The sequence below is a fragment of the Ailuropoda melanoleuca genome, chromosome 10, assembly GCF_002007445.2.
Source record: "Ailuropoda melanoleuca isolate Jingjing chromosome 10, ASM200744v2, whole genome shotgun sequence".
Classification (NCBI taxonomy): domain Eukaryota; kingdom Metazoa; phylum Chordata; class Mammalia; order Carnivora; family Ursidae; genus Ailuropoda; species Ailuropoda melanoleuca.
The window spans coordinates 67,140,425-67,167,939 of record NC_048227.1 but is presented as its reverse complement, the minus strand read 5'-3'; the positions used below and the strand labels follow the sequence as shown (position 1 = coordinate 67,167,939).

The 27,515-nt window shown below is 37.1% G+C and overlaps 2 protein-coding genes across 9 annotated transcripts in view; one reads left to right on the top strand and one right to left on the bottom strand.

Moving 5' to 3' along the window:
* MCM9 (minichromosome maintenance 9 homologous recombination repair factor) overlaps nucleotides 1–27,515 on the top strand; it is an 89,192-nt gene that overhangs the window by 11,028 nt on the left and 50,649 nt on the right. For 4 of the 8 annotated variants that reach the window (XR_004628111.1, XR_004628112.1, XM_034669045.1 and 1 more), the window contains exons 3-7: nucleotides 428–744; nucleotides 1,905–1,986; nucleotides 6,906–7,106; nucleotides 11,592–11,717; nucleotides 13,234–13,353. Coding sequence is in view for 6 of the 8 variants with exons in the window: in XM_034669045.1 (XP_034524936.1) it covers nucleotides 428–744; nucleotides 1,905–1,986; nucleotides 6,906–7,106; nucleotides 11,592–11,717; nucleotides 13,234–13,353 (846 nt within the window). In the remaining 2 variants the exon portion in view is untranslated. Of the gene's footprint in view, nucleotides 1–427; nucleotides 745–1,904; nucleotides 1,987–6,905; nucleotides 7,107–11,591; nucleotides 11,718–13,233; nucleotides 13,354–23,978; nucleotides 27,131–27,515 lie in introns of those variants that run through there. The other 4 variants (XM_034669047.1, XM_034669048.1, XM_034669046.1 and 1 more) reach the window with 4 other exon arrangements.
* ASF1A (anti-silencing function 1A histone chaperone) overlaps nucleotides 16,819–27,515 on the bottom strand; it is an 11,633-nt gene continuing 936 nt past the window's right edge. The window contains exons 2-4 of the mRNA XM_002918497.4: nucleotides 22,693–22,808; nucleotides 18,199–18,375; nucleotides 16,819–17,216 (exon numbers count right to left, since the gene is read on the bottom strand). Of these exons, the coding sequence (XP_002918543.1) occupies nucleotides 17,004–17,216; nucleotides 18,199–18,375; nucleotides 22,693–22,808 (506 nt within the window). The 3' untranslated portion in view covers nucleotides 16,819–17,003. The remainder of the gene's footprint in view (nucleotides 17,217–18,198; nucleotides 18,376–22,692; nucleotides 22,809–27,515) is intronic.

Sequence of the window (27,515 nt, the reverse complement as noted above, 5' to 3'; positions counted from 1 at the left end):
TTATGTCATCTGGATATATACTTTCTTTTTTTTTAATAATTTTATTTATTTGTTTGAGAGAGGGAGAGCACAGAGGAGAGTGAGAGGGAGAAGCAGACTCCCTGCTGAGCAGAGAGCCTGATGGCAGAGCTCCATCCCAGGGCTCTGGAATCATGACCTGAGCTGAAGGCAGATGCTTAACTGACCAAGCCATCCAGGCACCCCTGGCTATGTACTTTTAGATAGAGTCCACTGATCATTATTATTTAAAATAATCCTTTACTATTCTCTTAATTGAGTTGATCTGATTTTTTTTTTCCTTAAGTAAAACTCAAATGTTTGTTCTGAAATTATACCTTATCCCCCAAGATATATGAGAAGAATATATTCCATGGAGTCAAATCCCAAGATATAAGTTGATGTGTGTTTTGTTATTTCTTTCCATCAGGTTTGCCTGTTTGTCCTGAGCTGGTGAGGGAGCACATCCCTAAGACCAAGGACGTGGGACACTTTTTATCTGTCACTGGGACAGTGATTCGAACAAGTCTGGTAAAGATCCTGGAGTTTGAGCGCGATTACATGTGTAACAAATGCAAACATGTATTTGTGGTCAAGGCTGACTTTGAGCAGTACTATACCTTCTGCCGGCCATCCTCCTGTCCCAGCTTGGAGAGCTGTGATTCTTCAAAATTCACTTGCCTCTCAGGCTTGTCTTCGACTCCAACTAGGTGTAGAGATTATCAGGAAATCAAAATTCAGGAACAGGTAAATGAGAGAAATAATAGCAAATCAAATAAATGAGAGAAATCACAACTTTGAAGAAGGTTTTTTTCAGCTGTGGGCAAATTACCAGGACTAGGGAACACATACAGGATGACAAATGGAGCTTATGTCATCACACAGTATAGTTGCACATGTATCAGAATACGGTCTTTAGAGACCATACAGTAATCATCTCTGTATAGAGAACATTGACAGAGGGTTGTGGAATGACTTAATAATTATGTTAAAATTAAGCAAATATTTAAGAAGTTCGAACAAGCTGTATTTAAGGAATAGAAAATCAAATGGGTTTAAGTAATTGTTAAACATGGAGAGGTCAGGATTTGGGGTTTAGGCCTGATTTTATTTGCTGTGTCCACTAAGACATACATAGACACTCTTTAACATGTCACAGTGTGCCAGGTTTCATTTACTTGCTGCTGAAACACAAAGGCATATTTAGTGTTGAAGACTCAAACTCCTGTCTTTCTTTCTTTCTGCACCATTCTTAATACATGGCCTCAATTCTCTGTCCAGGATGGTAGTTACAGCTCTGTCACTGCTGTATGCTAGTCAGGGAGGAGGGAAAGGGAGGGATAGACAACAGCATCAGCATCTACCCCAAGTCTCCATTCAAGTCCTCTTCCTCTAAGTTTCCCATGGCATATCTACTTCTATTTCATTGGCCAGAGCTTAGTCATGTGACCATGCCCAGGTGCAGGAGAGCTGGGAAATACAGTTTTTTTTACTGGATATATGTCCATGTGGAATAAAACCAGGGTTCTGTCACTAAGGAATAATCAAAGGAACAGTGATTTGTCCCAGGTCTTAGGACTGGAGCTCAGGAAGGCACTGCGTGTCTTTTCTAGGTAAGTTACTTTGTTATGTTTAATAGTTGGAGCATATGTTTATTTTGACCATCCACAAGGCAGATTATATTTGGAAATATTTTCCATAATGGTGTTTTTATTTTACTCTGGTTTTATTGAGTTTGTAAATGGATAGTAGGCACAGTTTTCAAGAAAATTCTATAAATCCCCATCGTAATTAAATTGTATGTTAATACCAGGGAAATAGAAACAGTAATTTCAAGAATTGCTAGGCTTCTGAATACTTAGCATGTGTTTAAGCATACTCAGTATGTGTCTCCTTTTCCTTGCTAGGTGCAAAGGCTATCTGTTGGAAGTATTCCACGATCTATGAAGGTTATCCTGGAAGATGACTTAGTAGACAGTTGCAAATCTGGTGAGGATTAACTTTTGCTAGCTTATATGAGATGTCCTAAAGTACTGATTAGGAAAAAGCCACTTTTCATTTTCCCAAGAGTACTGGGAAGTGAGTGTGAGGGCTTAATTGCTCACTTTGAGAATAGAAACTGGCATGGAGGTGGGAGGTGATACATAACAGGAAAGAAGCTTAGCAGTCCAGTCCAGCCGCTTGTTTTATAAATGAAGAACCCGATGTGCCCAAAGTCACATGGAGAGTTAAGTGGCAGAACTAGAACATGAACCCAGATCCCCTGACTTTTTCGTCCAGTAGTCTCTTCAGTATATCCTTGCTTAACACCAGTAACTTTAAAAGTTATAGCAGATTTAGCATTCAGTTAAATAAAATGCACCAGACAGTATGATTCTGTCAGATGCCACTGTGCTCTTATTGCTATCTAGAAGAAAGGAGGTGATTGTTCCTCTGTCCTCTGTGCTGGTGACACCACCATAGGAGTCACATTGATTTTATCCTTTGAGGGAGCTGAGTGTTTCTATTGGCTGATTGCCTGAATTGGGAAGGAACTCAAAACCATCCTGAAAAGAACTGTGGGTGTTTAGCATAAAGAAGCCTCAGGAAGGACATGACAGCCAACTTTTCATTAATTGGAAGGTTGTCATACAGAAATGGAATTATAGTTACAGAACATACTATTGGCTTTCAGTAGGCTGAAGCTCCAGGAACGTAGATTTTTGACTCAATATCTAATAATATAAATTGTCCACCATGGGACTCAGAGGATGGTGAGTCTCGTTTCTCAGAGACAATCAAACATAGGGTGTATAGCATCTTGTTAGTGACTTAGGCCTCATGATGGCAGTTGGTCTGGATGATCTACAGTGTTCCAGGCTAATCAAAGACTCTGAGCCTCAGAGCTGTTCTGGAAATCTGAGGGCTCCAGAAGGGGTTGTTGTGATGTCATCTTGGTTATATTTTGATCTTGAGGCTAACCAGACCACTCATAAGGTCCTTTTTGTCTATCTCGACTCATCTTGCCCCTCCTATTCTCCTCACCGGGGAGCCAGGGAAGAATCAAACTTTAAAGTGTTTGTGGAAAGGGGCACCTGGGTGGCTTGGTCGGTTGAGTGTCTGGCTCACGTCATGATCTCAGGGTCGTGGGATTGAGCCCCACGTCAGGCTCTGTGCTCAGGACAGAGTCTGCTGGAGATTATCTTCTCCCTCCCCCTCCCCCCTCTGCTCCTCCCACTGCTTGTGCTCTCTCTTTCTCTAAAATAAATAAATGAAATCTTAAAAAGTATTTGTGGAAGGGCAAGGATTAATATCGGCCCACATGTATAGAATAGAAGTATTCTACATTGAATTTTAAAATTATTGTTTTTATAAAGAATAAATGGTAGGGTAGTTTTATTGGAAAAATTAAGATGTTAGCAGGTTTTGTAAATCAGCAGTGTTGCTCAAGAGAGTAAATCCTATTCTTTCTTCTGCAGTAACCACATTTAAATATAAGATATTCATAATAAAATTTGGTATGTTTATGTTTTTAAAACAGATGTATTATTTTACATATGTAATGCAAAAAGAAAGAATAAGAGAATAAAGAGAGCTTTTTTCAGTTGTTGGTAGAAGCTAGGGCTGTAAAATTTACATCGCACTGGTCAGCTAAAGGTGAAGATCTCAGACACCAAGTGGACTGCCTACAAAGGGATAATCTGAAAGTTTTTTTCAGAAACTTTTACCAGACCTGATAGGCACTAAAGACTGTAGTATGGAGTTTAAAAGTCTTTTGTATTTACAGAATTTTGATCCCTAAAAAAGTTATCCTAGAACTGCGAAACTTTTATCAGCTTCTCTGAGGCTACTATTTGCAGCCCTAGAAAAGGCAGGTGGTATCCTGTTCCCCTAAAGCTAGCATCTTCTGCTCCCTATACACATTCCCAGGCCTTGACCAGACCTTTGTCTGTGAAGAAGGTATGAGAGCTTATTCTTTCTCTTTCCTCTTCTTATTCCAAATAACTTTAAAACTGTTGCTTTTACTATTTGCCTAGGAATTTCCACTTGCTTTTTAACATTTACGTTACATTGAAGGTGGGTCAGAAAATGGAAATGGTTGGTAAACTTGAGTTGGGTATCAACAGTTGCTTCTTAATGTACCTCAGCATTCCCTTTTTAAGTATATCCTGTTCTCACCCAAACCTTAATTTCACTCACCCTTAGTCTGTAGAGAAAAGACATAGCACAAATGTGTCCTCTGGTAGAAACAGGTTTATCTAACCTCTTATTCTAAATCCCCGTTCTCCCCTACCAGACAGATCAAAACTGCCTCATTTCTCCAAATTCCATCATTTCTCTCTTTTTTTAACCCTAGATTTCTCTAAATGGTTCATTTATAAAATATTTACCGAGCTGCCATTTCATTAAAACAATGAGGCAAACAACCATGGAAATAAAATAGTTCAGTATCTAGAGTCAAGAGTAATTCTTTGTAAAGAGACTACCCCCATCCACCCAAGAATCACCAATCTATAGTTTGAAATTTGTGTCAAATATATTAACAGTTTATACTTGTCTAAACAGTACTCCATGGAAATAACAGCTTTGATCATGGATTGCCTGCTAAGTGGACCAGGATGTGTCAAAGTACTTTTTTCATATAGGACTCTAGATTTTAACCAAAACCTGTAATATCTGGATCAGCAAAGTAGTGCTTATCTAAGCTTCGCCTAAACATGAAAGTACCCTTTGGTAGAAAATAAGATGTTTTCATGTGTCCATCTAAACTGAATTCTTTCTGCACTGAAAAAATCTAAAGCTATTTTTCTTTCATATGTCACTAATAATAATGGATGGAAGCAGTCCATCAACAGTGCTTTTTTCATTTATCCATAGCTACAAACCTCTTCAGTAATCAGAAAATAAATGGCATAATCCTTGCCCTTCAGGAATTTACAGTCTGGTTGGGAACCCCAATCTGACACATGCAGAATAATAAAGTTGGAGGTTGTGTCCTAATAAGTGCCAGTGCAGCAGGAGATCAGAGATGGGTCCGACTGGGGGTGGCTACAGTGGTAAATAGGCTACAGAAGACAGCGGCACAAGGAGAGAGGATTATATAAAAGTAAGCATGGTAGTTTCCTGCAAATAACACTGTTTACAACTTTTACGACACAAAAGTTTAATAACAAGGTTTAGTATAGTAATAGCTAATACTTAGCTGTTGAACGCTTGTTATAGTCTAGATATTGTATGAAGTAATTTACAAACGTTATCTGACTTAATTTTCACTGTGGTCCTGTGATATAAATACAACTATTCCCATTTTGTAGGTCAAAACATTGGTTCAGCAAAGTTAGGTAATTTGCCCAAGGACATAACCAGTGAGTGATGGAGCTGGGATTTGAACCCAAATCTGACAAAATCAGTGCTCTTGGTCATTCTTCAGGACGCTACGTTTTCCACATTATCACTGCTTATTGAAGTCCGATTACTTGTAGGTGCTGTATCTAAAAGTTAAGTTTCTTATTTGACTGATTTAGAAACAACTTAAGTATAATCCATTAAAATGACAGTAAAGGACTGTTCCAAGTGCTCATATAAAGTTACCGTAGTCATTTTCATCTAAAAATATAGTAAATGATCATTATTCTAGATTTGGTTTGAAAACCATCTAAGCAGTGGCTTCAAAAGATCTTGGAAACACATGCAAAGCACCTATTGAATGTGTTTGTCACCATTTATTATGAAGTTGCCTTTGGCTAGAACTATGCTGTCTATTGTTTAATTGCTATCACCAGTTCCATTCATTTAGCATTTATAGAACACTTTCTTCAGAAAATTAAAACTCTGCAGATTCACACATTACACATTGAAATTTAGAGAGTAAAAGGCATTTTGCATTAGCAGATACCGTATATTTGACAGGCTTGGAATTGAAGACTTGCCAGTTAGTTCAGAGACGCTATTTGTTGTGCAAATTATAAATACCAGGTTGGATTTGAGGTATGTCCAACATCTTATATTTAACAAGATTTTGAGGACTAGGCTCTTCTTTTCTTCTTCTGGCCCCCTTTTCCTCGTACTAAAATACTGAATGCCAACCATTCATTCATATGTACCTATTAATTGATGCATTGAATTGTATGTAATAATAAGCACAGATGGCAGTGTTTAGAGAATGTGCCCATGAATGAATGACCCAAGGCCTCTTAGGAAAACCTGTAGAAGTTTAATATTCTGCTCACCAGGAATAGGAGAGTTTTCTCACGTGGGAAGGAAGCAACCAAGAAGGAACAAGCAGGATTTACCTTGTGCTTTCATAGTTTATGGAAAAGGGCTTTGAAGTAAAACGGCATTCACTTCTTAGTTCATTCATCTGTTTTTTTAAGGCAGTAAGTAAAATATCAATAAAAGTGATACATAAAAATCAATATATAAGAAACTAAAACTAGTGTCAGTTATCACAAGATCGTCTCCTTTCCTGACACCAAATTGATTACAGCTTAACCTTCCTGCTGCAGTTCCCACCTATTCTTTAAATGAGAACTGTATGATTAGGAATTATGACAGGATGAACATTTCACCCCATATAATAATAATGAATAAATCATCTGTTAAGCTGTTTTTCCAGTGAAGGGTAATAATTTGGTGTGATTATCATGTGGCAGATTAAAAAAAATAAAAATGCTGACTTTAGCTTTTAGCTAAAGATATAAGCGTTTGTAAAAAAAAACAAAAACAAAAACGAAACAAAACAGGAGAAAAGAAAGGTAGGAACCTTGTGGTGTTCCTTTGCCTCCATAGTGTTTTCTAGGTGAGTATTTACCATTCTAAACCTGGTGGGAGAGTGGTTTATTTATTTCTGGATCTGTGTCATGCAGGTCTGTGTCCAGCAAGCAGTGTGCTCCTCCTGGACTTCACTGCTACTTGGTGCTCTCTCCTAGGTGATGACCTCACTGTTTACGGAGTTGTAATGCAACGGTGGAAGCCCTTTCAGCAAGGTGTGCGCTGTGAAGTGGAGATAGTCCTGAAAGCCAATTATGTCCAAGTAAATAATGAGCAGTCTGCAGGGATCATCATGGATGAGGAGATCCAAAAGGAATTTGAAGATTTTTGGGAGTCCTATAAGAGTGATCCCTTTGCAGGTTTGTGATTAAGGGTATAAATCTGATAATTATTAATGACATTTCATTAAGTAGTTAAATATGAGGTCTGTGATTAGGAGGAGCCTTACATGCTGCAAAACTCAATGGCCGAATTCAAAGGGTGATAGCATTCGTCAGTACTAGCCGTAGTTTCCTTTTGAAGAGCCCTTTTCTGGTGGAATCTTTTTTATTCAGAGATCTTTGTGGAAAATCAGGGGTGGATTAAAAGAAATTTTCCATTTCTATTATTTTAGACATTACTTGTACTACCAGTTTTCTCCCTTCTTTACCAAGCATATATATACAGTTCCTCCTTAAATAGACAAAATGCATCCTACTATGAAACCTCATCCTATGAGAGCCTTATTTCTTTTCTGATGTACCTTAGGTAATAAAGACAACTTCATGCGGTTTCAGCTAAAGATTTTTAAACATGCAGTCAGTAGGAAAGAGATGATGAGAGATAGAAAGATGCAAAAAATAAGCTTTGTCATCAGAGCAAAAACTTTGGACTGTGGCACTAAGATATGTAGACTAAAACGTCACAGCCTTTGGGTTCATAGAGTATTTTTTTTTAAAGATTTTATTTATTCGACAGAGATAGAGACAGCCAGCAAGAGAGGGAACACAAGCAGGGGGAGTGGGAGAGGAAGAAGCAGGCTCACAGCGGAGGAGCCTGACGTGGGGCTCGATCCCATAACACCAGGATCACGCCCTGAGCCGAAGGCAGACGCTTAACCGCTGTACCACCCAGGCGCCCCCATAGAGTTTTTTTTATTTAAAATTCCAAAGGTATAAAACACCAGTTAAATCTTCAAATGCCTGTTTTCATTCTTCCTTGGAGGCATCTTCTGAGAAAAATAAACTGAAGCCAGTGATAGACTGTTTCTAATAAATTTCATCTCAAGCCTTATACATATTGATTACTTTATTCTTAAATACTGAAGGGTGCCTGGGTGGCACAGTCGCTTAAGTGTCTGACTCTTGGTTTCGGCTCAGGTCATGATCTCAGGGTCATGAGATTGAGCCTTGTGTCAGGCTCAACGCTCAGCACACAGTTTGCTTGAGATTCACTCCCTCTCCCTGTGCCCCTCCTGCTTATGAGGTGTCTCTCTCTCTCTAAAATAAACAAAATCTTAAAAAAAAAAAAATCAAATACTGAACTGGACAGAGACCAGTTCACAAAATAAGGTTCTTATTTGCCTAACTGTAGGTACTTTGCTTTTATTTTGTGTGATGATATTTTTCTTATGCTTCTGCATATGGCACATATGTAGTGGTTCCTGATCATTCTTTTATCTAATCAGTACAGAAGGAACTAATGTTCTCCACATTGTAGCTTTATTAAGCAAGCCCTTTAAGAACCATACATATTTTTAAATGAATTTTTGTATTTAAAATTGTTTCTTAGGGTCAGGTCCTCACAAAAATCTATAACTCTTCCTTGGACCACAGTCATTTCTTATTAATTGCAGTGCCAAAGCTTAGCTCTTCCTGTAACAGTGAAGGAAGGGCATCATACAGTGTTCTAAACAGACCATGAGAAGTGCTTTGTGCTGGCAATTAAGAGAGTATTTTAATTAGAAGGTTATGGATGTACAACTCATTTACTGGATAAAAGGAAGATGTAAATATAATGACCTTGTAAGAAACCTAAGTAAGGAAAGAAAGAAAATGAGGCAACATTTTTCTTTTTAGTCTGAAGGGATTCTGCTTTCTTAGTTTCCCAAATACCCAGTACCAGTACATGTACTTTACCAATTCCAAGTGTATGTGTGCTCGTTGGGGGCAATAAGGGAAGGGGTGGTGAAGGTGGGGAGCTGTATCCAGAAGGAGATCTTCATTTTGCTAGTCTAAAGCCAGAGATTACTTTACTACTCAGCTCTTGGAGGCTGATCTGCTCCATTAAGATCTCATACTGTGGGTACTGTCTAGAAGCTGAACCCTTTATTCCAGTCTATAGTAATGTAAGGGATCCTCTGACCCTCATGCTTAGATGCTGAATAGAAACCCAAATGTAGGGATTGGGGTCTTTTGGGCCATCTGAACCCATTCTGGGATGACTCAGTTACCTTAGATCTAGGAAGTCCTCTTCATTGGGGTAACTGAGGTCCATGCCACAAGAGTGGGCTAATAAGCCATAGACACACTATTAACATGGTCTAGAATCAGAAATTTGGGAGGAGATAGGGTTGGGGGAGTATTCACTCTAATGTATTCTCTTCCATGATACAGCCATTGGGAGCATCTATTGCCATGATTCAAGGAACTTTAGACAACAAGTTTAAGGGATGGTTCTTCCCCTTTATTTTTCTCTGGTACTTCAGACCTGACTTTATAGTATATCTTTTGTGTTAACTACATTGTGAGGAAATCTTGAGATCAGAAATAAGCACAAGTAATACAGGTAATATAATAGTTTAACAGTTAAGTGTGTCAGGTATTGTTTATTCTGTGTGCCACACACTTATTATGTCCTTTGTCCTCAACAGTTCTATAAGATACCATTATCATTCCATTTTAAAGATAAAAAAATAGAGGCAGAGAGGTTAAGAAACTTGCCCAAGGTTAGACGGGTAGTAAGTAGTAGCACTGGGATGTGAATCCAGGCCTCTGACCCCAGAGCCTGTGCTCTTTACCACTGGGGTATGTTTCCTGTCAGCACATCAGTCACTGAATCCACCTTCATTCAGCAAAGCTGGTATAGAAGTCTCCCAGGTCAGTTTGCCTACTCCTAAATCTGCTTGTTGGGGCTATTCCTTCTTTGTATGTGTAATTCTGGTCAGAATTCACCTACCTGTTGTAAGGTCTTATTTGCTTAGATCCCAAACCTTCTTTATCTTTTTTCCTCTGGGCTTTTACCTCAGGAAAGGGAGGGATTCCCTCTGGCAGTTAATGAACTGCCTTCTAGGATTTATTATTTCTTTTTTCTGATCCTCATTTTACTAAAAGGTTTTCTTTCTTCACCATTTCTGCCATCCCAGGTCATATCACTCTACAATGCAATTGGATCAATTCTGATTCATTACAAAAAGTAGCCTTTGTGTATAAGGCTGTAAATTCTGGGGGAAGCCCCTTTCCTTTCCCTTAATGGTATGGCAGAAAAGCTTCTGGAACTGGAATAATCAGCTAAATATTTACAAGCTTATTTTCCTCCTCAAAAGAGCTACCTCTGAAACATGAGCACAAACATGGAAGTCCTGAAACATGCAAATTAGTTGCCAGCATGTAGACAGAGTACCATCACAGTAGTGGATTCCATATAAGTTAAGACAAACTCAAGACAGGCTTGTTAGGATGTCATCAGTTCTAAGAGCCTCTGCTGGTTAATTAGGCCAGTGATTGAATGAAATACCTATTTTATTTATATGTGGGATAGACAGATTCTCAGATGTGGTGTTTTGACATTTCTGAAAACAGAAACCCAAACAGTGATATTCTCTTATTTAAAGCACAGGATCAGGGGTGCCTGGGTGGCTCTGTTAAGTGTCTGCCTTTGGCTCAGGTCATGATCCCAGAGTCCTAGGATCCACCCCTGCATTGGGCTCCCTGCTCAGTGGGGAGCCTGCTTCTCCTTCTCTCTCTGCCTGCTGCTCCCCCTACCTGTGCGTGTGCATGTGCTCTGTCAAATAAATAAATGTTAAAAAAAAAAAATAAAGCACATGATCAGAAGTGCCTGGGTGGCACAGTGGGTTAAGCCTCTGACTCTTGTTTTCAGCTCAGGTCATGACTTCAGGGTCCTGGGATCAAGCCCCGAGATGGGCTCTGTGCTCAGCGCAGAGTCTGCTTGAGATTCTTTCTCTCTCTCTCTGCCCCTCCTGCTCCTGCTCTCTCTAAAATAAATAAAATCTTAAGAAGCAACAACACATGATCAGGGGAATCCAAGACTTCTAGCTTCATTGCTAGAATTGTAGTTTATAATGATCTTTTTAATACTCTGATACCCTGGTAACTTAATTCTAGGTAAAACAGATTGTACCAAATTGTTCAGAGCAAATGCTAAATTGACTCACAGGGTAGATTGATTTTACTTCTCTTACACCTCTGGAGCCCCAAGGACCTCTTGTATTTAAAGATTACTGGCTCCTGCAATCTGACTTACTGCTGGAGATCGAACACCTTCATTTTATTTAGGCAGTGGAGCAAAGTACAGTGGTATTTTAAAGGGATAATGTTGGCTTAATGAGGGAATAAAAGTGATTCCTTTCTGTCCCTTATAAAGTATGATAAATTCATGGAAACTTAAGCAGGTATAAAAATAAAAAGCAAGGAATAAAAAGCAGACTTTTCTTATATCATGGCATTAATAAGAGAAGGAATTTTAGGACCAAAACAGTTATTTATTCCTTTTAGGCATTTGGAAATGGTCCTCTTGATCATTTTAGATGGCAGAGTATATTTCTAGGAAGTTAGGATAAGAAAGGAAATTTCAGATAGGATTTCTTGAAAACTGTTGGTAACATCTGACCTTTCTGCCTTTCCTAGGAAGGAATGAAATATTGGCCAGCTTGTGCCCACAAGTTTTTGGGATGTATCTAGTAAAGCTTGCTGTGGCCATGGTGCTGGCTGGTGGGATTCAAAGGACTGATGCTACAGGAACACGGGTCAGAGGTTAGTACCTACCTAAAACTTTTTGAGAAATGTTAATATATACAAGGTGAGAAGCCAGAGTGTTTCTTTCCTGAATAAAAATGACTTGTTGAGCTTTATTTTCTAACCATAATCTTTGCTCCAATCTGTAAGGGTGCCACAAAATAAAGTCTTTACATTTTGATTACTGTTTTTCATTGGATCTCCAGTCTGTCTTCAAGGGAAAAAGATTAGGAATAGTGCTTTTTAAGGTCTCCAAGTCAGCATCTCTCCATCTGTGACTGTCAATGTGTTGCTCTCAGACTGCTGCTCTCAGTCATCTGCCTGCTGATTCCCCTTCTGCTGGTAGGTAGCAAAAGTGCCATCTGCCATGAGGTGCTGCTGTAGGTCACACGTTCAAGCAAAGAGTACTCTATAATTATGTTCAAATGGCAGAAAGCTCTTCTGTGGCTAACACATTTAACTGACCTGAATCTGGCATAGAGTAGGTTTATTATGGCCCTAATATAGGCCACCTGAGGGTCATAATAACCAAAGACTAAAAGGACATTGTTATAAACAAGGCTGTTAGTAAGATTTCTAAAACCATATGGTACAGTATAGAATAGTAAGTATAATAAAGTTTATGTGTATTGTATGTTTTGATTACCTACTCATTTCAAGGCACCTTGCTAAATGTTGAGCTTAAGTAGGAGTTTCCTATTAATGTATTTAGGAAATACTTGAATATTACTGAATAAATTTGATCAGTGAGATAATACATACCACAAGATACTCATGTTCATTTGTTACATTTGAAAATAAGTACTTTAAGGTAGATAGTTCATTAAATTACTAAAATTTTCATAAAATGAAAAGGTCTTCATTTAACTGTTATCATAAGCGATTTGATACTTATAAAGCACTTATAAAGTCCTGAAAACTTAAAAATACTTAAATAAAAATGGAATAAAATATTTGTATGGCTTGTACGGAAAGACTTAAGTAGTTTGGTATTTAAAAATAGATTAAGGGGCACCTGGCTGGCTCAGTCAGTTAAGTATCTGCCTTCAGCTCAGGTCATGATTCCGGGGTCCTGGAATGGAGCCCCACATTGGGCTCCCTGCTCAGTGTGGAGCCTGCTTCTCCCTCTCTCTCTGCCCCTCCCCCTGCTTGTGCACCCTCTCTCTCTTTCTCAAATAAATAAAATCTTTAAGTAAAATAAGAAATAAAAATAGATTTAAATAAAATCAGAAACTTTATAAGCCAAAAAATTTTTAAATGTTAGACATATGCCTGAACATCTGGAAACAGCACAGTCTATTAACTTAGATTTTAAATGTCACATTCAGAAATCGCTTAGATTGTTATTTATGATGATAGTTAGCTTTTCTAAGGCTATCTGGTTAAGTCTGTCCTTAAATGGCCTTAAATATACAGCAAAAGCATAAAATATAAATTGTCTTGGCATTCCAAGTAGACCATTTTCTTCTTGATTAGTTACACTTATTCATGGGTCTTTTTATAAAAATTTAAAACTTTATTAACTTTTTTCTAGGTGAATCTCATCTTTTATTGGTTGGGGATCCTGGCACAGGGAAATCTCAGTTCCTCAAGTATGCAGCAAAGATTACACCACGATCTGTGCTCACCACAGGAATTGGATCTACTAGTGCAGGTATTTTACATGATAATTTCAGTTAATTTAACTGTACTACAGACGCCAACAATGTTTTTCTGATGAAAAACTACCTAACATAGGATAAATTTCAAGCTAATTTTTTAGTTACTGCCAAAAATCAAAGAAAATATATAGCAGTACTTTTGTAGTTCTACGAAAGTATTTTATAAGTTCCACTTTCACTTATTTTCCTTAAACTTATCCCATATATCTATTCGCATCTTAGTTTTGAAAGATCCTATTTAATGTGGAAAAAGCATGCGCCATCTGGCATTTTATGAGGACCTAGTAAACAGAAAGTTGAGATAAATGGGAAAAAATCTCACTTTACCAAAGTGGATCAATGGCATAGGGGCCTGAGGCATTTTTGTGCTTATAGATCTCAGAGGCAATAGTAGCTCCTACTGAAAATTCTTAGGTAGAAATGTCTTTAATATGTGGAAAGCATACTTTTGTTACATTGTGGAGCTTCATTCATACGCTGTGATGATTCTTCAACAAATACATTGAAAAGCCTTTGCGGACAGAATGCAGGATTTGATTATAAAGTAATTTTAGGAAAATTTTTAGAAAACATGTCTTGATTCCATATTACAGTTTTGAATGGGGAAATATTTCTCCTATTCTTCTGTAATAGGCCTTTGGTTTCACACATTTTACAAATGTTCTTTGCTACTTATTAAGGGAAGCCTGTGCTGAAATTTCTTATGAGAAACTTATAATATAAAATTTCTCATAAAGCAGCAAATGCTGCATTAATAGTCCTATATAAGGAAAGCCCCATTCTAAGGAACTCGGATTTTGAAATATAACTGAATAGTACATTAAGCATTGCTGAGAAGGGATTTGTGAATGCAGAGGTGTAGACAAGGTTCAGCATACTGGAAGGGTAGTAGGCAAGAATATATAAAGAACACTTTACGAGCACTTAAAAATTCTTATGACCCCCTGTTCTAGAGTTCTGTATAAAATGATACCAATAACAAACAAGTAAAATTGTTTGCCAAGTAATTATGTGGAATGTTTCCTAAGAATTATATGGAGGGCCAAGAAATGAGTCCAGGCTATCTGGTGGGCTACTAGTAATTTCAGAATAGCTGGACAGTTTTCAAGTGAATGGCTGCTGATTCACTACACTAGCACTTTTCCCTCTTTTTTTAATGTCAAGATCATAATCCAAATAGAAGAGACAGGTACGGGGAATATAAATTTTAGAATGATAGAAAAGTTATTGCTAAGTCTCATCTACTCCAAAGGCCAGACTAGCCTTTCTTCAAACTGTGTATTGCAACCCCTTAGAATCATCTGTGCCAGTTCAGGGGGTCAAAACCAGCACTTTAAAAGTGAAATACAATGAAAGATACCAGAATATACTGCACACATTAAAGATGCACTATATGGGTGCAGTTTCATGAAAATTAACATAAATACTTGTGTTACAGGGTCATACTTTTTTTTCCCCCTTAAATCAGGGATTACCGTAAAAAGTTTTGAAAATTGCTCCCATAGACTTTCTTGGTAAAATTAGAAACCCCACATCTTAAAACCAAATAAGACCACATGGAAGCCTAAGGTTATAAATGAACAAATGCATGCATGGTCCTCAGATTTCCTGAATGTTTTCTTAGCTCAACTGATATCCTCATTCCCTCCAGCCTACTTGCTTCTCTCTTCTGTGGCATAGGTAATTGGTTCGAGTTTATCTTTTCATGACAGAGCTATTTACTGTAATCAAAAAGGAGAAAAACTGTTCCAAATATTTTAGCTATAATTCAGATAGTGTCTATAAATGAAGCTAAACAGGGAAAATAAAATCCCCGTGCTATAGCTTCTTAGCCCCTAATGTCTGAATTCTAAATCTTATAGAATCATAAAAATTTTAAGAGATGACTTAAAAACTAAGTCTTATCCTTTTGTGAAAATTAGCTATCCATTTACAAATTGATGTAAAAACCTAACCCTTGTCTCAGTACAAATCAGTCATTATAATTAGAATAAAAACTCAGCAGTAAATTGCTTTATTTGGTAATTTGGCTTATATATGCTTTATTTCTAATAAGCACATATCTTGTTCTTGTTATATTAACCACTGAGCTCTTTGTTGGAAAATTTTACTTTTATTTTCATTTTAATATTTTAACATTTTCCTTTAATTGCAATTAGACAAAAATGAAATTTTCTTCATATAGTTTTAACAGTTGGATGTATTTTATTTTTAAAATCTATGAACTAGTTAGTGGACAGTATTTTAATAATCTGGTATATTAAATTTCAAAGTTTAACATTTAGCAAAATTTTGCTTCACAAATTCTTTTTTAGAATGACAGGAAATATATACAACTTAGAATCCATATTCAAACAAATGCCCTTTTCCCTTCCTCAAAATAATAGCTTTAAAAAGTGCAGTATAAAAGTTTTAGATATGAAGGCACTGCATAACTGCATCATATGGCTAATGTCTTGCTTAGCAGCAAGAGTAATGAGAATATTCTACACTTAATTTAATGAAGCATAAGAAACTTTGAGGAAGGACCTAGCTGTCATCAAAGAAAAAGAACCTTTTGGCCCACTTAGTTAATGGATTCCTTTCCAAGATTGTTTTTAAAAAACTTATCTGGAAAGACTATCTAAAATATATCAACCACAAATACGCCTAATCGTATTCTGCATGAGTGTCAAGGGATATGGAGAAGAGTACCACATGTGTGAAAATATATATATTTCCAAAATAGTGACTTATCTATTATGATAAAGCTAAATACACCTTCCCAAATCCACTGTTTTTTAATTAATGCTGCCAACAACAGATGATCTACCAAGTCAATTTTGAAGAGTTAAGTTCATAGTATTTTTATAAATCTCACGAATAGGTCTAAGTCATTATAATATCCTATTCTTAAACTTAGCGAGTTTATATCTACTCTTGATGTTGTGAATTCACTGGCTAAAAATGTATGATTCAAAGAGTACTCTTATGTCCTAAACTGTTATAAAACAAAAACCATAGCCAAAGGACCTTAAAAACAATTAACCACATTTGTTATCATCTTAGAAACCAAACTGAATGCTGTCTAACCTTCCATGTGATAGCAGCCATGAGAGGCTTCAAGGTGGCCTAGATAATCAGGTCCTAAAGTTCATGGTAGCATATAGTTGACTTCAAATCCCTTCTTTAAGGACATGACAAAAAAAGAATGGAAATTTGCCCTTCACATTAAACCAAACTATTTATCACAGGAAGAAACATTTTAGTTGAAGTCAGAAGTTTGTTTTTCTGAAGGCCAGTAAAGTAGTGGTCCAAAGATTATTGTCCAAAAGGCTAAGACTGCTTTACAACCTGGTCTAATGATTTATATTTTTCTTTATAAGTGCTTTAATTACATATAGAGGAGAAGAAAATAATATATATGTTTTAATCAGATTAGTTTCAGAACAAATAAAATAACACATTAGAGAAAAAAATTACTTAAAAATAGTTGTATTTATATTCCACAATTTGCTCAAATACTGGTTTTCTTATAAACTTTCTACAGGATGTTTTTAAACAAATTCTTCACATTGTGTCTTGACTATGTACTTACGGAATTTCAGGGAAATAGTTCTGTGTGTTTTTATAGCTTAATTTGTACTAAAGGGATGGCAGGTGGTCACATGCAGTCCATATGGGATTCTAACATGACATTTAGCGAGTTTTCTGACGTGGACCATCCCTTTGATGCTGAAGGTAATGCATCTGTTGAAAGAAGTGATTGTAGATTTGGATTACTGCTCTCTGCATCTTCCAGTTTCTCTGTGTTATCTTCCCAATTAATGTGGAATCTTGTGACTCTGGGATTAGATGCCAAAATGTTCCTTTGAAGCTAAAGGAAGAAGGAAATATATAAAGAGAAAACATTAAGAAAGTTAGATACCATATACAAATAGGAGCTTAATAAAATGGTTCTTTAAATCAGTACTCCTAAAGGGCTAAGTTCATACACAAAGGCATAAAATTAAGTAAAGCACCTTTAACATAACTAATACACAAGAACTAGGGCTACAGCAAAAAAATTATTTTAGCCTAATGGAAACAGGATATGGAAAATCTGAGGGAATTCATCCAGATCATTTACTAACCGACAAAATATCTAACCCCCTTTATACTTCTGTTTCCTAAAAGGAATCTTTTCTTTTTTGAGGGTGAATTCTTCACAGGACATTTTATCTAACTAGTATGCTTTTTAGATTGATGTGGTGTCTCTTCAGTAATATTTTCAAAGAAAATAAAAATCTCCCCAAATATAACTTCTCATTATTAGTTTCCTACCTTTTAATTATTATGGTTCATTCTCAGAAACAGTATTCTAGTTTTTTCTGTTTGTTTTTTGCTTATATATATATACAAGGTGCCATATAGGTAACTAATACATTGAGTCACTGGAAGGTCCCATACTGGGATTAAATATTCCAGCCTAATTATCAGAAAGAACATTCCATTCTACTCCCATGTAATTTTTCTTGCATGATCGGGCAGATGGAGTGTTCAATCTCACATTAAGTCACCAGTTACTAAACTGTTACAGGTCCCAGTGAAAAATCATAAAATAGGAAGTATTTCTGAGAATCTGTATTCCTGAAGCACAGGTTTCAACTTCTCACTCAGAAGCTGTTTTCCATAACCAGAAATACTTAACCTCTAAGACATAATCATGTATGGGAAATGCCATAGGTTAGTTTCCCCAGTTGGCACAAGGACCTCAAATTGATTTTGTCTCCAAACTATTTTCATAATATACTATGAAATGATATCTACTTAAATAAAGTATAGTAAAAGTAATGAAAAAGGAATAGTCAGAACATTACCTTAGAAAAGTCTGGTTTTACTGGCGGATTTTCCCTTAGTTCTGTCTCAGTATATTCATTATTTACATAATAGCCAACTCTAATAAATTCTTGACCTCGATAGGTGCATGTAATTAGTACAACTGTTACACCTACTGCATCTGCATCTGGAATGAGTCCTGGATTAGGTGCATCAGCCTAGAATAATTTAAAAAGAAAAGAAATACATCACAAAAGGCTGTTAACCGCAAGCAAGACTGGAGTTTTGGTTACCTTGAGCACCATTAGTTAAGGACAGAGCAAGAAAAACTTGGAAATCATACTGGGAAGGCAAATGCTCATTTCTGAGATTGACTTAGTCAGAAAATAGAGTTCAGAAATTTCTCCACAGTATATGATTCCCTCTGTGCACCTGAAAATGTCACTACTTTTTATAGGAAGATAAGTCTAGCCAGACTGTGTGGTAGTTCATGAGGGATTATACAATGTTCAATTATAAAACCTTTTATAAAATATAACAAACAATTGAGCCATAGTCTAATTGATTCCAGTCATAATTTCCAGTCATAATTTTCAAACCTAAATTAGTAAGTATTCAATGATCTCCACACAGCCTGTTGGCAGCAAACATTTATTATATTAGTTTCTCTCTTATACTCAGGACACATATTCTCACACCCACTCTCCCACCCTGCACAGATAGTCTAATAGTAAGTTAATACAAGACTGAAAATGGAATAGAAATAGCTCTACAGCAGATTTTCAAAAATATTAATCGTCTATTGTGAATGACTTTGATAGGCACTAGAATATAGTGTACTACTTAAACCACACATACTATGGAAATACAATGAAGCTAAAGATTGGTTTAAGCGGATACACTTAATGACATTGTTTTGAATCAAGCTGCTGAATCTTGAGGAATGCAGAAGGTGAAGCAAGTAAGCTAGAGAAGGCTAACAGCATGAGCAAAGGCTAGGGTCCTGTCCATGGCAGTGCGCGAGGCAGTAAGGAAACTGGTTGGATGGAGTCATGGGCTGAGGGACAGTGACAGTATCTGAGTATGACCTGAGGCAGCCATTCTGAGTGGTGAATGGATGAACTCATTCCCAGCAGATTAGCTTACTCTTGCCAGGGCACTAAAGAACATCCCTGGGCCTGAGTGAATACTTCATCCAGTGCCATAGCTTGGGAACACCCCTCGCTGACATTCTCAATCAGGCCATTATCATCAAAGACTAATGATTATTGTGTACCTATCACATGTAGATGGTACAAAAAGGTACACAATATCCATCTAGTCTAAAACATCAACCTAGGCTAAAAATTTCAGTACCCTCTCTTCCCTACCTCCCATATCCAGCCAGTCTCAACATTTCTCATCTCTGAAGACTCAACTCGTGTCTTCTCTTATCTGGAATACTGCTGAAACTTTCTAACTGGGATCCCCTAGCTCACTTGCTATTTGCACTACTGCCAACATTAGCTGGGCAAAGATCCATTCCTATTCCTTCACCAGTTTTTAAAAACTCCAGATGATTACTCCATTTCTTAGATGAAAATCTGTTCTTTAATTTCATTTATAAGGCCCTTCACAATTTGTCTTCAACCATTCACATTCCCTTTAATTCTACACCTCTTACTCTTATTCTAGGATTAGAGTTCTTTAAAATGTAGTGGTAATCTTTCATGCCTCTGTGCCTTGCATATACCATTCTCTTGGCCTGTATCGTTCTTCCCTAACATCCTAAAAAATTCATATTTCTAAATTTGCATGAAATGTATCCTTAGTGAAGCCCTTTCTTTTTTAAGTAGGCTCCATGCCGTGTGGAGCTTAACACGGGGCTTGAACTCAAAACCCTGAGATCAAGACCTGAGCTGATTTCAAGAGTTGGACACTTAACCAACTGAGCCACAGAGGTGACTCCAGTGAACCCCTTTCTGATTCAGAAGGTAGAATTAATAATACTGTTTTTGCACTTAAAATTATTAACACACATCCTCTACTAATATGTGTCCAATAATATAAATAAATATGTTTACCCTTCAGTCTTCGCTGGGATTCTAAGCTTTTTCCTGGACAGAAGTTCTATCCATTTCATCTCTATAATCTCATGTCTGGCACAGCTCTGGGCACACAGTACATCTGTAGTATTTTGAAATTCATTCATAACTCGTTTCCTGACATGAAATAATTTGAGTAATTGGAGAGAGATCAGCAGGAAGACTGAGGGCCTGAGAGTATGCTGTTTGTCTTATAGATCCTGTGCAACCCCTCCCCCCAGAGGGGTCAGGTTACTTCCAGGTTACTCAGAGAGATTCTAAGGTTCTGGAAATGAGTGGAGAACTGGAAACAGAGGTAGTTCAGTACTGCTATGGAAACCTTCCCCCCTTAGTGCTTCCCATCCCCTCAGTAAATTGGTTCTATCCATGTTTGTGTTTTAAAATTTGTTTGCCAAAGGATTCAACTTGAGCCAATTCACATTCAAGTAGAAAAACTCATAGGCCTCTCACATCACTTAGAATGAAGTGATAGGTAGAGATTTTTAACTTCAACCAGCAGTACTAGGCAGATGTCTGGACATCTTCCTGCTAGCCTTTGACACACTCAGGAGAAAGGCGTGCTTATTCATGGCAGACCAAGAAAATACTATGGCAGTTTGTTTAAAGCACAAAACAAAAACTGTATTTTAGTCCCTTTTTGTTGATAATGGTGAATTTTGTAAAATGTACAGGGTGACTATCTGATTTAAATCGCATGGTGCTTCCTCTGTCCTTTTTGGCAACATGAACACTGATACCAAGGTAAAACTCGGAAATCACTGGAGGGAAATATTTTTGAATAAATTATTCACTCTAAGCCAAAAGCTTAAGAGTGTTCTTAACAACGTAAACATACAGAAAAGACATTTTAAGGATTTGTTTCAAAGTCAAAGGATTTATTTGCAGGTTTTATAGTAGCATAAAAAGGTATATCACTACATGTCAATCCATGTTTCTTACCACATCGTGAATTATCATCAATTAAGTATGTGTTTTCCAAACTTGTGGGTCAAAGCAAATACTGCTTCTTTTTTGTAATAATTTCAAGAACTTAAGGGAATAAAAATTTAGTTCTAATTATAGAAGTAGGGCGCTATTTGTCAGTGATGACACTTAACTGCTTTATTCCTCATTTAATCCTCATAACATTCTGATGAGGTATTATCCACATTTTATAGACGACTAGAGTGACTAAGGGAGGCTAGGGAGCCTGTCTAACGTCACATGTGTCTAATAAGCAACGGAGCCAGGATGTGAATGAAGCAGGTCTTTAACTGCAGTGCTTTCCTCTACACATTCTCTGGTATCCACATCTTTCACCAAGGTTATGCACTCACACAACTCAAGTTAACAGCACTTTTAATGAGTAGATTTGAACTAATATATTTGAGCTTTTCTTAACCATTTGTCTAAACATAGTAAATTATTTGTTGGTTTTTAATAAAAAGCACTAAGACTAGGAGACCAGGATTCTGAAATCTGTGTTTAGGAGAGGGGATGGATGGGTAGCAGCTCTAGAGATACCATATGTTTATAATTCCTGGCCCATATCTGATGGGATTAGCTGACCAACAGTATTCATTTAAATCAGTCCCATCTGTGAAATGAGAAAAAAGGGAGTCGGGGATAGAAGAGGTAATTTTCTTTCCTGATGAAGTCTTTTCAGTAGGTTCTACTTAACTGGACTCTGTTGTATAGAAATACTTGTAACAAAATTAATTGTTTTGTTTTGTTTTAAGCCTATGGCTACTCTTTGGGCTACTTATAAATATCTCCCTATAATAAGCATGGATAATTGAGAAGTGACTGCATAGCTTTATAAAACAATTTAACATGGCTTAAAAGAAGTAACACTTTGAATACAGAAGACAGTGTCTAAAGCCTTGGCACAGACCCAAATACTGTCAGTGATATCCAAGAACATAATTTGTATTAGAATTTCCCCTAACAAATAATAGAGCAGTAGATTTGTAACAGTAATCCTCTATAATATGTGTAGATTAGATGCTTTAGTAAACCACTGGACCTTAGTTCCAATTATTCAAGTTTATACAATAGATCTCTATCTAGCAGCATACTTATTAACCTAGCTCAAATACTGATTATGCTGAAATAAAGTTGTTTGTGTGATCATTACTCCTAATGGCTGAAACGATAAACTGAAGATGCATATTACTAACTATACCAGTTAGTAGTATACACTGACTCCCTGTATTGGGCTGCTGGACAGCCACCCTGAAAGTCTGATACTATAGGACTATTCACAGGAAGAGCCCCAAATTAACCACCATGTGTGCCATGACACTGTAAGCTTTACTGCAGGCTGTGCACACTCTGGAGTAAACATCACGTTAACCTTTCACAGCATACAGCAGAAGCAGAGTGATTTAACCCAAAAGGAAATGGATAAGGACCATGAGATAATAGTTTAGAAACATATTTGGCATACATACTTACCAAGAATAATCTTACCTGAAATACAAACATATGCCTTCCTGCGGGAACAGGGCCCACTAAAACAGAGTCTAAAACTTGGTCGTATTCTTCACTTTCTGCAGAGCCCACATAGATAATTTTCCATTCCAAGTCTAGGGTTAAAAACCAAAACATTATTTCATATTCAGTAATTACATTATGAGATGATATCAAAAACCCTTTTAATGTCCACTTAAGCCATGTAGTGGCTGCTAAAATTGGCTTCTCACGGCAGAAGATCCAGAAAGGCATTGAATTGCTCCTTATAAAATTCTTACATTTCTTACCAGAGTTTCTCAAAATGTTCGTTTGTGAAACCCTAGTCCCTGGGCAGGGCTCCTCACAAACAAAACAACATGGCCAAAAACTTGGGAAATGCTACAACCTTGTCTTGAGGATACATAAGGCACACTGGCAGAGTAAGTGTTCTGAGACTTCTTCAGTAAAGAACACCAGTAACATTAATCCAGCATTTCCCAAGTTTGTTCAGCTGTGAAATCCCTCCCCTTTTTACATGTCATCTTTTAACAAGCTACTAGCACACTTTGGAAGGGCTGCCCCATATTATGATCCAGATTATCAGAGGGCTCCAAAGTGGGGAAAATCATTATTAGCAAACTTCCCTTGTGGCTCACAAGTAAGGGGCTTCAGCTCATCAACTGTCAAAGGGACTACAGTCGGGTTTTTTCCTCATGACATCTCTTCATGTCGTAGGTGAGGAAACAGGATACAGGAGTATAGGTGGTGGGAACAGGCATGAGGAGGAATAAGATACACTAAAGTGCAACCCAAGACATTCTATGCAATTTATTGTTATATGTAATTCAGCTTTTATTAAGCACCTTTTACAGAGCGCTCTGCTACAAGAGCCCAGAGACGAGTAAAACGACTGCTCTTTCAAAGAAGCTGCCACCAATTTAGTAGGGGGAGGAAGACAACTGCAAATACAGATCACCTCTGAGACCTTCTGGTCCTCCTAAGGTGTTTAGGACTGTGCAGCCTGCCTCTTGGATTCACTACACCAGAGGGGTGTTTCTAAGTCATGCGTTGAGAATCTACTTAGTGCTACCGTCGTATTCCCATTTCTGTGTGACTGCGTAGATATTTTTGTTCCCTAAATAGATGAGAAATAGTATAGGTACTACTTATTCATACTGTATGATGAACTGCAATTTACTGAACAGCTTTAGATTTATTCTCTAAGTCAGCAGCCATTTTCTGAGGACCTATTATGTATTTATTTCATGGCTCTGTCCTAGACCACTTCTATTTCCATCTTCTAGCACATTTCCAGATGCAAGTTCCCTGCATCCGACATCTCACGAGATCATCTATTTGTTGATGAAGATTAAAAGAGGAAAGAAAGGAGCAATACTGAATATCTAGTTAGAAGGAATAGCAAGTATCTAGAAGTAGGGCATGCTTAGCTGGCTCAAGAAAAAGCAAGGAGGCAGGGCTGGTGCAAATTGAATAAAGGGGGAAAAGAACTGACCATTAGATTGGGTGTGAGGGGCATGGCCAGATTATGCAAAGTTTTAAAGGCCATCATTGAAGACTTCTGACTTTTATACTGAGTGGCATGGGAAGCCATTGGGAGGGTTCTGATTGGAAGGGTAACATCCAACTTTCATTTTAGAAGGATCATTTTGGATCCTGTGTTCAGTATGGACTGTAAGACAATGAGGGGGAAAAAACAGGTGGATATTTTAAGGCAAGAGGCAAGAACTGATGGTAGCTTGGACCACATGTAGCCATGGGTATGAGAAGCAATCACACTCTGGATAAATCTTGAAGATAAAGGCAGCAAGAGTCACCTTTTTTGCAAGGGGTAGGGGATTAGTTTTGGACATGTTAAGTTTGAGATATCTACTAGATAAATATCAATGACATAGGAAACCCAAAAGCTAAGTGGAGAAACTTTAGACAGGAGTGTAAAACCTACTAAACTAGCCAAATGAGGGTAAGTCTGGTAATTGTCACGTGGAGTTTTCACATTTTGTTCATTTCGTATGTATTTATTTGTACCAATACATATAGTGCTCTTGGCCTCCTAATTGGTATAAGGTAAGGTGGCATTTGTGGTCTGGCGTAGGAACATAGTCAGGAGTTATAAACTTATACCTACTTTGTGCTGGGCATTGGTCTTGCCAATATCACGAACCTGTTACTTAAATCTCAACAGCTTTACCATACGGATTTAATTATACTATTATGCAAACAAGAAAGCTGAGGCTCCAAGAGGCTAAGTAATCTACCCTAATTCACAGAGCTAGCAAACCAAAGAATCGGAACCCAAGCTATGTTTCTGTAACTCCAAAGCCTGGGCTCTTTCCAAAACCGAAACTAGGAAGGTAATTCTTCCGTTTCTGGCTCTCAAATGAATAGTGGAATAAAGGAACTTAGTGGAGGGGGTGGGGGGAGATGGGTGAGGACAGAGGCCATGGAAAGATAATCTACCCTTAAGGAGCACAGGCTGTAACTCAGTGAACACCTGTACCTTAATTTTTATGCTAATGGAATCCTTGCTGTAGCTACTGAGTTTAAAATGCTCAGTAACTTATTGATAATTAGCATCAGTTGTCTTATTTTTTTTTTTTAACGCCGCTTTCATTCCCCTGTCCTCTGTATTCGAAAGAGGAAGCGACAGAATCAGATGCACAGGTTCTCTGTTGGAGTTTATTAATTTATTTAAAAACTTAACTAATTGTTTCATTTAATCATGGTAACCCCAGTCTGCAAGTATCTGCGTTTATGGTCAGGAGTGAGGGAAGTCACCAAGGGAATTTTAAACTAATTACCCTACTTGGGAAGATCTGTGATTAGTGTGTAAAATATGTAATCTTTGGGAATTAGAACAAGCCTGAAGTCTAAAAGCAGAATCACCATGTTCAATTCTGGTACATTGTAAATGTTCAACTGACAGTAGCTTGTAATTATTGATATTGACCAACTTAAAAAAAATGGCTCCATTCTGTTAGAGAAACAAAGAATCAGCAGTCTACAGAGGGCATAAGATTAGCAGGAAGGTCAATCAAAACTTGACAAGCTTGGGAACCATCAGATCAAATACATCCTGGTCTCCTGTCAAGTTTAAGTATGAAAAATGGTGGCCAACCTGTGGCTTGGGATTTAAGACAAAAGTTATGAAGTGAAAATTTCTCTTCAGAATATTCTGTAGTTTCACTTTAAGAATAGATTTTTTAAAAGAACTGTAATATAAAAGTATGGAACTTATAAGAAGCTTTTGCTAAATAAACTCAATTTCCTTAATCCACATAGCCTCTAGGTGGAGTATACAAGCATGGCACCTTTTTGAAAGATTCCTTTGCAGCTTCAGTATGACTCAGCTTAAACTCTTTTGAAAAATGCTAAATAACCAGTATAAGTGCCCTAGGAAGAGGTGTACAAGTGGAAGTAAGTGTATTGTTGATACTGGTATCATAAAAACTCTGACGTGATTCAGGTGAGTTCTGAATAGATTCCAGTTAAAAATGGAACATAATTCTGCTTCCGTGAATGGTGGGTTTCAACAATCCAATGTCAAAGCCCTGTAACATCCTGAATCATCTATCATCCTTGTCCAAAACTGGCTCTTAAAATGGAAGGCCTCACTTGAGAAATACCTATAATTTGAAGAACTTCTAAAGCTTAAGACATACAGTACGTTGGAATGAACTAATCAATGATTTCTCTTGCATTTGCCCATTTTTATATGCAATTGGCAATAAAAAGGAAAACTTACTGTTGGGTATGAAAAATTGGCCTGGTAGCTGAAATGATTATAGTAGTACTCTGGGAAAGTAATCAAATGGTTTCAGAGTAATAAGAAAAATCCTCTTTAATTTTATTATCAGTGACCTATTAGAAATTAGTTTAATAAATGAATGGTCTTTCAAAATGTGAAAGACTACATATTATATATATATATACACACGTATGTATATATGCATGCATATATGCTTTATGTATGCATTAATATTGGAAGAGCGTAGATTAAAGTGTTAATTATAATTAACAGGAGATGGTGGAAGGCATTTGAGTACACAGGACTGTTTATATATGTATGTAGAACTTTTAAAAAGTTTATTCCAATGAGCATGTATCGCTTTTATAATTTGAAAACTTTAACACCCTACGTAAAATACGTTTTGTGGAGATTAAAAACTAATTTTTAAGTGAAATGCTTTATATACCATGATTAGCATAATTTTAAGTGCATTTTTGTTAAATATACTTGTAAGTTCAAATACTTATGTCGCCTTTTAAATTGTAAAATTACCATTGATGAAGTTAAATTTTTTCTACTCAAATTTTGAAAGGGAAGCACTGGATTATTTTAATAAAATCTAACAGCAAAGATAAAAACCTTGGTAAGTTTAAGCTTTCTAAATATGTATTAATGTACATAATAAAAATACCTTTGGAGACCTTAAAACGAACTTAGAAAAAATTGTAATAATTTTTGCATTGCTATCAGAACTTTACCTTTTATTTCCTAGCCCACTTTTGTGTATTATGCTGTGAGTGTTTGGATGTGGAGTTATTTTAATTAGATTTCAACACGTTCCTGAAGTCTTCTCTCAGACTACTGAGAAGCCAGTGATTAAGTCCTCGGAATTATTTCAGTGTTTTACTTATTTCTGCTCTTGGGTTAAATGTAACTTTGTAGCTTAGCAGTATTTTTCTTCCTGAGAGAGAGGACAGGTTTCCGTCATTACGGAACAGGAGTCCACGCCAGTCGGGGCGAGCCTGCGCGCAAGCATCCCTGGGCGCCCCGAGCATCCCGGGCGCCGGCCGGGGAGTGCCGCGGGGGAGCACCC